Genomic DNA, 15,170 nt, shown 5'->3' on the forward strand with positions numbered 1-15,170 from the left:
TGGCTTCAAACACCCCATCTTCCTGCCTCCACCCCCACAAGGGCTGGAATTATAGGCATGCACAGACATACCTATACATCTTGTTTTGTTTGAGATAGGGTCTAACTGGCCCTGAACTCACTATGTAGACCAAACTCAAGAGATCAGCCTGCCTCCCTACCTTCTGGAATTAAAAGTGTTTGCTACCATGCCTGGCCACATACCTGTTATTTTAAAGATAACAAAGGAACCTAGTAAAAAAAAGTACCAGGCTAGCAGTCTGAGGCACATGTACTCTAGCAGGTCATTCAAAAGCTCAGGCTGGGAGCCCAGAACAGCTGCTGCCAACCAGGGGACACATAGGCTGGGAGGGGTATCGGGTCTGGGCTTTTAAGACAGCAGCTGTCCCTCTCTGCAGCTCAGTGACCACTGGCTCTCACTGAGCCAAGAAGCATTTCCCTGCTCTTAAAGATGCTCAGGGACATGCAGCACCACTAAAACACTGCTCTGCTTCCCTCCCCCTGAAGAATTTGGTCCTTGAGCATAGCAACTTCTCACACAGCCAAACATCTTAGAACTTTATCACTTACTTGTCCAAATGGGAGTGGGGGTGGGGATGGTTCTGAAATGTGCTTTCCTCAAAGTCTGAACCTCTTCATTGTAAAGGTAGCTTTTGCTAAGCACATGCAACAATGGGTACCCACAACTGTCCAATTTCACTCCCCAGCTTCAAAGGCCAGCAAACCTAAGTGCCTATCAGACTTCTGGGGTAAAAGATGGACACCAAAGAAGTCCCTGGAAGGACACTGAAAGTTCTGTCATATGCCAAGATTCAGAATACACTGAATGTGTCAAAAAATGGCTGAGCTACCCAACATGGACACAGGCTGTGTTGCAGATGCTCCTGGAGCAGGATATGCTACCTGCACCCACCACCAGCACCACCACCACCAGGTGCTGAACAGTCTGGCAGTCTGTAGGGCCTGCCTAAGCTGTGGGCTCAGGTGACCCAGCTCCGCACCCATTGTCACAGTTGTATCCTGTCTGTTGGAAGGATACGGGGCAGGAAGCAGGAGAAACTATTAGTTCCTGCAGAAAACCAGAGTTGCTCTGGCATTTTATACTAATTTCCATTTCTATTATTCAAATGGAAGCAAAGTAGACTTCGTAAGAATTCCAAATGGTATCTGCTAAATTGCTAAAGTAGAATACTGACAGATATCCAAGGCGAAATTCAGTCTATGACATGGTTGAATGAGTGGCAGGTAGGATCACAAGTTTACCTGAGCCTACAGAAGGGCAGCAGTCCAAGGGATCCAAGAGCCCCTTTAAAACAGTGCTCCTTAGGCTTTGCTTTGAGTAGAGCCCAAGGGCAGAGGGTCTGAGAAAACAGAGAATGGGAGAGGGATGGACCCACAGACCCTGCCAACACCCAAGGAGAGCCCTCAGCTATGGCAGTTCTCTTAGGCAGACACGAGCCTGGATGGTTCTACTTCTCACCTATATTCAACAAAAAAAATGTGATAGTGCTCTGCTTTTTTTTTTTTTTTAAGATAGTGCAGTGCCTTTCTTAGCACCCACATGCCTCATGTCAGATCTTGAGGTAACAAAGTTGTGTTTTATCACTCAGATGGAATACACAAGACACCAATAAGCACTTCCTAGCTTGTGGTTGTATCACCCACTGACCCTTTCTCCTTCCCATTACCTGGCTCTGCTGGTGTGGCTTTCAGGAAGATTGGACAAATGCATTGGCAGCCTGCTCTGACTGACTCCTCCTTGCCATTACATCTATCAGAGGAAAGGCCTTCTTGATGCACAGTGGTTTTCGGCAGCAAGGACAGAGTGCACTTTCCCAAGAACAGATTCCTTGAATGAAGGGGCAACACATCCAGCTCCTGGCTGCTGGGGTGATAGAGGCCTATGACTCTATCAGTGCTGTTCAACAGTGTCTTCTCGGCTCACTGACTGGATACATCCTCACGAACCTACAACAAATGCTCCTATCTATACTTACTCTTTCCTTGCTTATGATTCTCCTTCACTCTCCTTTAGAGTCAGCTCTCCTGTGCCTGCCTCCTCTCCCTTACAACTCTAACCAGATTCATTAATCCTTACTCTTATCTCTCCTTTCAATCTATGAAATTTCTTCAGCTACAATTAATTCACTGGTTATTCTGTGGGTGTTTGTATATGTAGGTGTAGAGGTCAACCTTGGCCATCTTTTCACAGAGGTTTGCCAAGTAGGCTAGGCTGGCTGGCCAGTGAGTTCCAGATATTTATGTGTCTATATCTTTCCAGATCTGGGATTACAAACACATGTCATCAAAACAAGCTTTTGTACATTCTCAAGTTTGTACATAAGTGTTTTACTCCCGCTGATTCTTTTTTTAAAATGTCATATCTAATAAACTATATAGTGTGGCCATTGAATTTTTAATTTTAGTGATAACTTTCATTTCCAGATGAAATTTTATAGTTTTTTATTTCTTCCTACTGATCTTAATTTTTTCTTCTATTACATTCTACTGGTTTTCATTTTGTCTATTCCAGGGTGTTATTCTAAAGCCAGCCCTTGCAGAGCTTTTTGAAAAAGCTTTCTTCTCTGTTGTCTGTAATTCTACCAGGGAGTTCTGGCATCCAGGAGTCTCAGCAATGACATTAAACCTATGGTCCTGCCAGTGGGTATGGAAGCACAAGTCCAACCCTACTAGAGGAGGGGACAGGTTTCAGAGCAGAAGCCAACTAATCCTCTTTAGAATATACCAACAGAGCCTGGGATCTTTAAATGGAGTCTGCGTTCCTTGTAGACAAAGGTGATCTAAAGACTTTGCCATTTTATGGGAACAAGCATTCTGTGGTGTCTGAGGACTGGCTTCAGGGAAGAGGTCCAATTCTGGGGCCTAGAACTCTACTAAGGTATTGTACTTAAAAGTTCATTTCACAGTGTGGGGGTCCGCTGCAGGCCACAGGAATATATCATAAGAACTCAGCTGGTTATGGCATTTCTAATTCTAGGCTTTTGCAATGAGAACACTTTTTAGGGTATAGACTATTATCTCATTACTGAAATTGTAACTGTTATTTGCCACTTCAGAATCTAGATGCCAGTATAGTCTTAAACTCTACAGAAACAACCTCCATGGTAATATTTTGAAACAGCAGTAAATGCCTTGCAGGTACCAATGAAACTCCGTGGAATAGTTTCCCACCACTCCTAGATATAGGTAAGGTATAGTGAACACCGACACTCTTAAAAACGCCTTAGTTTTTACATGTCAAAAAACAAACAAACAAACAAACAAAAAAAACCCGCAAAAACAAACCATGCTTCTCTGACCAAATATTTGACTTGGTCTTGGAATCTAGAGTAATTAAGTATAGTGTTTATGGCCACAAAGTACCAACTGTGGACAAGACACACACTAGATCATAAGTTGCAAAAAGGACCTCCATCTAACTTATCTAAGCCCTGAGCTACAATTCTAGCATAGTGGGTAGAGGGTTAGGAGTACTGGTCTCACAGCCCAACCTGCAGCACAGCCTCATCAAGTCATGGTGGTAATCGCTAACTGTACTCCTGACTTACTGATACATCTTTTTTTTTTTTTTCCATTTTTGTGAGGGTTACAATTAATCATTTTAAAAAAAAAAAAAAAAAAAAAGAAAACCTGTGCTGTGATAAGTGACCTCTCTCACCTATGTGCTGTGACACCTCTATCCCCCAGTGGACTCTTCTAGTTCTTGTTCCTCCTTCTGAGAAATGGACTAGCCATCTGTAGTGTGGTAGTGAGGTCAGACACAAGTGAGACCATGTCTTCGCTTCTAAGACCTCTGCAGATTGCTTTCCCAAGTTCTAAACTGAGAGTTACACTGGCCCTCACTGCATTATTCTCCCTGAATCACATATGGCCTGCAGGATGAATGCTTGCTGTTGCATAGTTCAATAGCAGAACATGAGGAGTGAGACTAGCATAAAGATCCACACAATAAACAAGTAGGACAATTTCACAACCTGCCACTTACTCTCACTACACAACACATGCTGAAGATTAAAAGATAAATAAAATGACAAGTCCAGACATTGACTAAGGCCTGAACAACATTTATCAATCCTGCCTGGATGGACCCCAGACATTGGCAGTTGCTGCCAGTTGGAAAGGCAAAGCAGCAAAGGCAAGGCTCAAAGTCTCACAGTGTATATAGTCAGGACTAAACTGCCTGGCTCTTGCACTTGCCTGGCACTTCTCCTTTTATCTACCCTAGCTGTGTTCTAATCCCAAATACCTTTTACCTTGGCTTATTTTGCTGTCTCATTGCTATAAATGCTAAACAAAAGCCCTAAGCCTTGGTATCAAGCAGATGCATTACGTAATGGGTTTGCCCACCAGAACTACTGCCTTTGAATTTTGGAAAATACAGAATTTGAACCAGAAAGAACTTTCTTTGCTAGTGTATGATCTCCTTTTGTTGAAGAAAAAATGGCTTAGGTGTGAACAGGAAAAATGGTTGAGAAACACACCAGACCAACCACAGACTTCTCAATTATGTGAACTATTTTATTTGGATCTGTTTCTTCACCAGTAGTCACATGTGGTTCTTGGGCTAATATCATGGAGTGCTGGGTGGAGGCTGCTGGTCTATAGGTCATGGTAAGCCAGAAATTACCTTGTTCTCACAGCATTTTCTCTTCAATGCCCCCAGCCAGTAAGTCAGACAGGATGTAGACTCTACTCTCTCATTTGCCATGGTCCAGAATCTACCAATATGCAGCCCACAGTAATGTCTTTCTGGTGAGCAAGGTGGTAGAGAAGCCTCCTCATTAGCCCAAAGTCACTATCTCTTATACCAAGCATTCTGAGTTTCATAAATTCCTACACAGTCAATGGCAAGAGACTTGGAAAAATCTTTTATCGTAGAAAAACTAAGTGATCAAGACCTGAGGAATGAACACCCAACTGAGTGCCTAAGAATTTATGAGTCAACGTGCTGCACAAACCCCCGAGAAGAGTCTTGCTCAAAAGTGTAAGCAATATAAGAAAGTCTTAATTCCCTCCCGTGTTCCAAAGATGCAATAGATACTGGGAATAGACAGCTGTTGGCTCCAGTATTTGACAATGACATATGCAATGGGGTGGGTGGTTTCTGTATAAACCCTAGAAAGGTTAGGTAAGGGGTTATTTACAGATTTTTAAATTAATGAGAAATTTTCCAACATAAAATGGGGACAAAATAGTATCATCTGAAGTAAATCCTAGACATATAATTCCATAATGAAGGCTCCCCCTCCCCCCTTCAAGACACTATGTAGCCTTGGGTGGCCTGCAACTCACAGAATCCACCCACCTCCCAAGTGCCAGGATTAAAGTGCCTGTCACCACACCAGGCCATCGTGAGTAATTTTGATGGTGGAATTCTAAACTGAAACTAGACCAAGACAGGAGAAGGAAGAAGAGCTCTTCACCAGGTAAAGGTGATGTGTGTGGTCAGTCCTAACGATCTGCTCTGGAAGAGGGCCCCAAGGAATAGTCTTATATTCTTAAGACAGAGGTACTGACACTGGGCTGCCTGGTTTTCCTATGAAGACAACTAGATCTGCTTCCAGCCTTGCCAGCATGTCACAAGGGTCAGTTGCTCACTGCTAGCTGTCAGAAATGTACTTTCCCAGTCTCTTCCCCATACTACCAACCCTAACAGAGGCATGCTTCTGGATGTGCTCTTGTCCACAGCTTCCGGGCATTGTGGTGGCAATAGTGTTGCACCACTATACTGATGTACAACCTTGGTAGGGCAAGCTTTTGACCAGGCTGACTCACAACAGATAAAACTGTATTGTTCTTGGCAGGCTGCCCTCAGTCCTGACTAAGCACTGGAAGGCCGCACCTCCAGTGGGCTGTGTCACATCCAGCAGGGTCTGGGAAACCAGAAAATAATTTGTATGGTTTGGTGGTCTGAGGCTACCTAGCATTTTGCCACTTGAGGGCGCAACAGAGGAAGCTCACTGTTTGCTACTGGGAATCCTGATGAGAAGAGGGGAGCACATTCCTTGTGTTAACTCGGGTAGGCCACTTCTGTCATCAAGGATAGGTACTAAACTGTACCTCAGCAGCAGAGGGCGCTGGAGGGACACTGTAGGGTCAGGAATGGCTAAGCTGTTGGCCAGGGGCTCCTACTGGCTCATAATAACCTTTCAGAGCTAGAATGTGCTTAGTATGACTAAGCCACACACTTCAAGGGAGATCTGAAAAATCCTATCAGATGACCAGAGAGATCCTATCTCAGTCACTATTTTATCAAGTTAAAAATCTTGCAGATGCCAGCACTTTTCCAGCTTCCAGAACTCTAAGCCAAAATAAACCTCTTTTACATGGGAGAAAATATCCACCATCACCTCACACGTTCTATGGCTTCTCCATCCTGAATAACATGGTGGGTGCCACTGCAGAACATCCTGGAGATGAGAGGTATGCCTCCGACTCCATCACACCCCATTTCTAAGCCAGCCCTGCTTCTTTGAGTAGGAGGAGGAATACCTTAGGTATCCAACTCACCACAAAATGCAGAATAGAAAGGCAGTTTAAAAAGAAAGGTGTGTGTGTGTGTGTGTGTGTATGAACAAGTGAGTAAACAGAACTCACTGGAAGAAGACAAAGATTTGCTAGCCTTCTATAGCTGTACTGCATATCTGTAATTTCAGTACTTAGGAGATGAAGGCAGAAGGATCAGGAGTTTGACACCAGCCTGGGAAACACCATAAAACCACATCTCAAAATATGGAGCTGTCTAAGGCTAGGGATGCAGATCAGTAGTGGAGTATTTAGATACACAGGCTCTGGGTTCTATTTCCAGTGCTACAAAAATCACTGAAGGAATAAACTAGTAGACAAAGGAGCTCAACTTTGCCACGAACATCAGCATCATCTCACTGGGATGATTGGTGTTATACTAACAAAGCAGACTTAATGTTATACTAAAGAATTAGCTCAAAATAATACTAAACCTAGGGCAGGGCATACACACATTTTGTATGTATGTCTATAGCTCAATTTTGATTCCAAATATTATTTCCAAAATATTCTAAGTCTCCCCAGCTGAGCCTCTGCTGGCCTCAGAAGGTCCTTGTGTGAACATGCACAGTTTGATAGCACAGGTTAAAGGATAATCTAGAGGTCCACAGAGTGCAGTGGAGGTCACAGAGGCAAATCACTGATACACACACAGGTCCAAGAGGCTTCCCATAGCCCCTGAAGAAGAATTTTCTCTAGCATAACATCAATCACCTTCTGCAAGTCACAGGGCCCTCCTAGGAAGCACAAGGATTTGCCTTATTAACTCTATAGCAAAACTTCCAGAGAATGTGTGACCATTTCAGAGGCTCTATTTCAACCTCCATAACCACTATCCAAAACACTAACAGCCAACTGGGAACACCACACTTTGCAACAACCAAGTCAAGAGAGAGTCCCCACAACCCACCCCCCCTACACACACACACAAGGAAAAAGACATTCAGGTTTGATCTGGTTTTCTCTGGGTACATCCCTATGAGCTTCAGGGAACTGTGTTATCTCCTCTACCCAACCCAGCCTCTCCATTATGGCAGAACAGAGGTGAAGGAAAAGCCTGCCATCCACATGTGTATGTCCACCATAAATACTTATGTATTTCTGCTTTGCCTTGGAAGCATCTGTGATAGAGAATGGAACACCCATCCCTCTTCCTTCTTCATCTAAGTGTCTCTACAAACTTCCCCCTCCCAAACACAGCAACAAATTACAGGAGTCACGTGCACCAACCCATACCACTTGCTTAAATCCTAGGCAAACATAAGCCACTTAGGTAATCATCATCTCTGTTTAGTTTCTGTGGGCATGTTCAAGTGTATACTGTGTACCCTTGCCTCATACCCAGGACACTGCCTCAGTTGGTTCACCCCTGGCCTCTGCCATTTTTGTGTTTTGCTGCCCAATAAGCCACTTTTTTTAAAAGAAAAAGAAAAAGGTTGAAAAAAAGTCAGATGACCAGTAGAGGGGAGGAGTACTGTCTGGGTACAAGTATCATCAAATGCAGGAGGATATGCAAGACAGCAGCAGAGACCAGGCAGGGTTCTGCTTCCTTGAGAAGCCCAAGACAGAATAAGACTGGGAATATACACAATGAGGGGTAATGACCCCAACCTCTATACATGCCCATGTATACTCCTGTTCTGAATCTTAGACCTATCCATTCTCAGGAAGACTATACCAGCTGCCTCACTTTCAGGGTTCTCTCTGGGTTTTGCTACAAATAATAAAACTTAATCCATGTGCCCTGGTAGCCCTGTGGGAAACCATCTTTCCTCTGTATGAACTTCTGGGAAGTATACCAGGGCACCTGGACCCTTGCAAGTTTGATGACTTTCCTGTTAATGACATGGGCTCAACTTGGAGGAGCCATCACTGCACAGGCTGGTGCAGCAGCTACAGCAAGACTCCTCCATGGATACAGTGTTAAACCGGGAGGGGCAAGGGATGGGGAGAATGGCCACTGTCTGGTACCTGTGTCCGAGTCTTTCTGCTCTCCATTGGCCCCCACGGTGAAGGGCAGCTTCCGCTTGGTGGCTCGTTCTCTCACCTCCTTCCCTCCATCACTGCGGTCCAGCTTTGGAGTCTTAGTTAGAGAAACTTTATCTTTATCCTAGAAAAGAAAGTGATATTTTCACATATTACTCCCAAATTAATTTCTCATATCAGCTATGACTTTGCTTTATGTGCCAAAGAAAGGAAATCTCTTACTGGGGCTATTAACAGACCCTCCTGTTCCAGGCTCCATGTGCAAGGCTAAGCAAGCTGTTAGTGACAAGGACTAAAAGAGCTGACTACAGTTTGGTCTTGACCACAGGCTCACAGTACATGCTGCTCATCCTTTAACTGAAAGCTGCTGTGCAAATGAAGAAAGAGCAAGTTGCTTTCTGTCCCATACTACTTCCCTGGGGGGGGGGGTATTGTTAATGAGGAACAATGAATTCTCTCTACAATGTGGAATCAAACTCTCCAGCGTAACTCTCATAGGGAAGAAAGTGCTGGCAAGGGCCGAGGGTTAAGCCCTCAGGTGACTCCAACACCTTGAATCCCCTTTCTGTGCCCACCTAACATTTGCTGAATTGCAGCTTTGCTGTTCTCCAGAATACGGGCCTATGGGCTGCTCCTCATAGAATATACCCTGCCAATACTTCCTACTTCATCCCAGGCCTGAGATACTGGGAGGTAGTATGTCTACAGGTAAGACAAATTCAAGTCTACCTGCCTAACCGTAGCTACTATGCAAGGAGCTGGAAGGAGGGTTTCTGTTACAGGATAACAACCCAGGAGCTATACAATTCTGGCCACATGATCCCTACCCCATCCCCCACCCACACCACATGTAGTACATGCCAACACCTGGTTGGTCATGAGTAAGTCTGGAATTTATTTGCATCAAAACCATCAGTATGGGATGGGCGATGGTGGAATACACCTTTAATCCAGTATTTGGGAGGCAGAGGCAGGCAGATTTCTGTGAGTTCGAGGCCAGCCTGGTCTACAAAGTTAGTTCCAGAAAAGCCAGAGCTACCCAGAGAAACCCTGTCTTTAAAAAAAAAAAAAAAAAAAAAATTCCTTTGGAAATAACACCTGTCTTGAGATACTATCCATACGTTAACATGGTATTTGTGTTTCTTAACACCTGAGTTAAAACAATAGTTATTTCTTAATATTCACTTAGAATTTTCACCCCCAAAACTAACTAAAAAGTTGTCTTCAGTGAAGTCAATCTGGGGCAAATGGTGGCTAAAAATGATATCCAAATCATTGATTCTTGTGCTGTGTAAGGGAAAGGAAATACTGCATTTTTAATTAGGTGATTACTAATTTATAATTAGTTTTATATTTTTCAACATTGTAATAAAGATTTTTTTATTATTGGCTATGAAAAAATAGTACGGATTAGATACAATGTACCCCTTCAGAGGTGGGACCTAGACACACTGCACATGCACACCTAGGATGTAGTTTCTGAAAATGTGCCCCACAAGAGCAAGCCTCTATTTGAGACTCAGGTCACATGATGTTCATACACATAGGCCATGGAGCCACGGAGGCAAGAGAAAGGTGAAGAACAGGTGGACACAGAACATGATAATGGGAGCAGGAGGTCCCTTCACACTATCTGCACTACAAAGAGAAACTTGTCTGGCAGAGCAACAGTTAGCACTGTGACCACTACACCCAAACCCAGGAAGAACTGGCACCAAGCTGACCTCAGGGGGTCTATGAGTGAGGTTTATCAATTCCAATCAACAACTTGGACTGGACAAAAACAACTAGTTCTGACTCTGGCCTCTCCAGCACTTATCACAGAGGGAGGCTCTGGCCCTGAGGTCCCTTACAGATGGTGCTATTCTGTACAGCAGCCAAGAACAGGGCCTCAGAAAAGACACCAATACATAACTGCTAGAGCACATGAACAGAGGTATGATAGAACCTGGAGGCCATTCCGAAAACACTGCACACTTAAGTTTGAATGGTAAGTGTCATTAATATTAGAAGTGAAATAGGGGGGGCTAGAGAGATAGCTCAGCAGTTAAGAGCACTTGAGGCCATTGCAGAACACTGGGGTTTGATTTCCAGCACTCACATGGTGGTTCCCAAATACCTGTCACTCTAATTCCAGGGTTCTGGTGTGCCCCTTTCTGACCTCTGTAGGCACCAAGCACATATATGGCACATAGAAATACACACAAGCAAAACACTCATTGATAAAATAAAATGAATAAATATAATTAAAAATATATTTTTTAAAAAACAGAAGCTGTATTTATGTGTCACTAAAAAGTTTCACATTTTAAAAACAAATACAAAAACTCACAGCTCCTTGCCTAGGTAACTAGCTAATGCACAGTCACCTGTTCCCAGGGTTAAGCCTCCAGGTGACTGAAACAATCATGGATCCACTGCCTATGCCCACTTGACATTGGCAGGAGAACACAGGTACAGTGTTATAGTTTGGATAAAATATGTTTACAAAGATTCAGTCCCCGGCTGGTGGTGCTAGTGATAGGTGACTGGATCATGATGACACTAATCTGATCCACTAATGAGTCCAAAGCTGGGAAGTGGGGCCTGTTAGAAGAAATAGGCCATTAGGGGTACAGCTTTGAAGGGGGTATCTTGTCTGTCCTGCCTCCCTCTCCTTTCTTCCCACAAAGAGGTGAGTATTATACCCTCTTGCCATGATGCTCTCTCTGCCTCAACCATGCCAACAGAGGTGGGGCAAAGACTATAGACTAAACCCTCTGAAAGTGTGAGCCTCTTCCATTACTAGCCCTATGCAAACAAAACAAGTAACAACAACAAAACACAAGCCACACATACAAACAAAATCTTTCTTTTAAAAAAAAAGTGGGGGGAGGGAGGTTCCCACACTAACACACCCAGCACTTTACTTAGAACATATTCAGAGCTCAACAGAGTTGGATGAATGCTTAAAAACTGAGGTTCTTCAGAGTGAATCTGGACTCAAAATTTTGTTCTGCAACTATGAAAAGACAGCATAGTTCAAACTACTCTGAGCATGCTCCACTAGAAATGAGACTGTAAATGTTAAAAAATGTTTACTTCTTAAATTGAGCCAGTTCTGATCAAGATCTCCCATGAGATTCTATTATGTCATAAAAATAGTCAAGGTGGCAACAATGTAGTACCTTAGACAGCCCTGGCCCCATTCACCTGCTGCGGGCCGCAGGAACATATCATAAGAACTCAGCTGGTTATGGCAAAGTCATTACCTGGAGGAATCAGGGAATTCCTCCAGAGGAAGCCAAATCCCAAGGAGTTTTTGGTGTTACTTGGCTTGTTATATATCAGCTGTATTCTGTTATGAAAATCATGTGTTCCTTCATAGTATTCCCAATTGATTTTTCCCTAAGAAGGGCTAACAATGTGGACTGATCACTCTCTAGACATACACATTCCAGGCATTTGGAGAACAGCCTCAGGAAAGGCTTTCTCTGGAATCAGATATCTCCCCTAGCCACTTTCAAGGACTAAAGGAGACATCACCCAGGTGGTCACCCAATTTCCGGGGATTAACAGTGATAACAACCCACAGGCGAGTCTCCTGACTTAAGGTAAATTCCACAAGGGGACACCGCCTAGGTCAGGTAGACATTAAGTAATAGCTTTACACAATTTAGCTCAGACCCCTCCTTTCTTACAGCCTTACTAACTTTATAGACCTCTAACTACTTACCTAACCACTTCTAGGAATATTTAGATAACCTTCTGTGCTAACAGCTATGCTCAGCCAGAACTCCCAGTTCAAGCCTCCCTGTAATTATCATTATTGGTAGCATCCGGCCAGGTCCATCACCGGATGGAGGAAAGTACCTTATCAGAGATACCTCTGTACTCTCTAGAACAGACTTAAGCATCCAGGCTACCTGTTTGAGAAGGCCTGGTGGATGTGCTAATTAAGCTTAACTTCCTCCTTTCCCAACCCTTACCTCCAGTTCCAGATCTCCCTTTAACTATCACCAGAGGCATCTAGCTGTACACAGGTTGCCTAGAGACTGAGCACACTTTTTCCCACCCTGCAGAAAAAACGGCAGACAGCCTGAACAGATAGGAGCCACAGGAAAAAAGACAGTTTTATTTTCTCCCATTGACCTAGCAACTTACAGATTTTTAACATCCTTTACCAAACACATTTAAGATTATAGTTGTGCACGTAAGATCCCTCTTCTTAGATATTACCCATATTTAGCCTTTAGTTAATTCATTAGTCACTTCCCCTTTGGGTCACAAATGGTAATTAACAACTAGTGCCCCTCTTTGTAATTCTTATCAACCCTCCATTTGATCCTGATAGTGGACAATCACTACCCGAGGAAGTTCAGGCTGAGTGTCCTGGGTGGAGGGGAGGATTGTGATTTTGGAGAGATATATAACTGTAAAGCAGAAGACAGAGAGGGGAGAAGAGAATGGAAGAACGAGATGGGTAAGAACTTGAGAGGAACAAACTGAGATGGGGAAGAAGTAGATTAAAGGGCTACAGGAGAGTACTAGAGGAACGAGATGGAAGATGAGGATGAGCCAGATGAGAGAGAAGGAGACAGGAGAGATGATATGGGAAGGAACAAGATGGATGAGAACCTAGAAGGGGCAGAACTATATGAAGGAATTAAGATAGAACATAGAGGGAACAGTAGATAAATATAGAGAGAAATCAGGCAAGAAAGGAGCTAGACATGAGAACAGAACTGAAGCTGTGTATAAAGGATGTTATGCCAGAGGAATTAAAGCAAGTGGACTATAGAACTCGGTGTGCTGAGATTATATTTCCTGATAATAGTCCTCGCCATTAGTAGTTCTCTCTCCTGAGCCCCTGGGATGTATAATATTAAGGCTGGTCCCTCTAATATTATACAAGATTCACCCATGTGTTGGGCTGTGCACACATAAAGAAAAGCTTGCCTTAATCAATTCTATGATTTTCATTATAAAACCCACAGAGAGAAAAACAATAAATTTGCAATTTCAAAACAGAGTCATTGTCTCTGCGATATACAGCCGTTGGAACCAACTGTGATTCACAAGGCATCTACCAGTGACCTTAATAGTAAAAAAATTGATAAGGGCATATAATACCACATAGGACACCAACAACCCAAACTTGTGAACCAAATCATTCTACACACTTGTAGAGATGCTCACCCTCTCAAAAATAAAATGCCCTGGCACCTTTGTGAATTTCAGTGGACTCTGCTCCACTCACTGGATCCTGATGCCATATGTTATTACTGCATCTTTAATATTAAAATCAAAGAGCTTAATTCCTCCAGTTGTCAAGACAATTTTAGTTACAACAGGTCCTTTGCGTGTCCATGAGAACCTGCAAGGATTTCAATGGCATTATGCCTGGCAAGGTTTATTTTGTGTGTGTGTGTGTGTGTGTGTGTGTGTGTGTGTGTGTGTGTGTGTGTGTGTCACACATGCATATGAGTGCAGACGAATCCTTGTATTGTTTGTTTTTAATGTGGCACAGCCTGAGCCTGAACTCTTGATACTCCTACCTCTACCTCCTGAGAGGTGGGATTATAGATGTATATCATCACACCAGCTATAAATATATTTTACAATTATTATTATGTTTCTTTGAGACAGAGTTTCTCTGTGTAGTTTTGGTGCCTGTCCTGGATCTCACTCTGTAGACCAGGCTAGCCTCGAACTCACAGAGATCCGTTTGGCTGTGCCTCCTGAGTGCTGGGATTAAAGGCGTGTGCCACCACCTGGCTATATTTTACAATTATAAGTCTTGAATTTTCATTAATTATATTTAGAAGTAAATTTTATATAATGGATTGCATTGCAACATCTTGCCCAAATCATTGAGTCTTGTAGCTTTTGTGCAATTCTTAGGTATTCTCTACAGATATCTTGGAATAAAAAAGAAGTTTAGTCTCTCCTTTCCAATCTTCTGCTTCTGTTGTCTTGTTACTTTGCTGATCAAAGCTTACAGCATAACACTGCCAGCAGTGAAGATATTAGGAATTGTTCTGCCTTGTTTCCAAACTTATACAAACAGTACTCAGTCCTCTGCCATTAAATGATGATGGCACACAGGGAATTCCCTCCTTTTTGGCCAAGTGTTTTTGTCACAAATAATTGTTAAATTTGGTCAAATATTTTTGCTACACTGATGATGCCATATACTTAAGGGGGGAAAAGCACAAGGAAAAGTGTTTGTTGTACAAACTTGAAGACTTGAGTTCAGATTCCTAGCAACTATATAAAAACCCAGGTGTAGGAGGTGGTGGTGGTGGTGGTGGTGGTGGTGGTGGTGGTGGTGGTGGTGTGGTGGTGGTGGTGGTGGTGCATGCCTTTAATCCCAGCACTCAGGAGGCAGAGGCAGGCGGATCTTTGTGAGTTTGAGGGCAGCCTGGTCTACAGAGTGGGTTTCAGGACAGCCAGGCTACACAAGGCACCCTGTCTGGAAAAACAAACAAAAAGCCAGGTGTAGCAGTATGCATTGTAATCCCAACATTGGAGACTGAGACAGATAGCAGAGGCTTGTTGGCCAGTTGGTCTAGACAAATTGGTGAATTCCAGGTTCAGTAAGAGACCCTTTCTCAAAAAATAAAGTGAAAGGCTCATAAGATGGCTCAGTGTCTGTTG

At 43.4% G+C, this 15,170-nt stretch overlaps 1 protein-coding gene across 7 annotated transcripts in view; it reads right to left on the bottom strand.

Annotated features, from left to right (window-relative positions):
* Ankrd11 (ankyrin repeat domain 11) overlaps window positions 1–15,170 on the bottom strand; it is a 196,376-nt gene that overhangs the window by 26,842 nt on the left and 154,364 nt on the right. For 6 of the 7 annotated variants that reach the window (XM_037206340.1, XM_037206339.1, XM_028880873.2 and 3 more), the window contains one exon: window positions 8,517–8,655. In XM_037206340.1, coding sequence (XP_037062235.1) covers window positions 8,517–8,655 — 139 coding nt within the window. Of the gene's footprint in view, window positions 1–8,516; window positions 8,656–15,170 lie in introns of those variants that run through there. The other variant, XM_028880877.2, reaches the window with a different exon arrangement.

The sequence above is a fragment of the Peromyscus leucopus genome, chromosome 5, assembly GCF_004664715.2.
Source record: "Peromyscus leucopus breed LL Stock chromosome 5, UCI_PerLeu_2.1, whole genome shotgun sequence".
NCBI lineage: Eukaryota > Metazoa > Chordata > Mammalia > Rodentia > Cricetidae > Peromyscus > Peromyscus leucopus.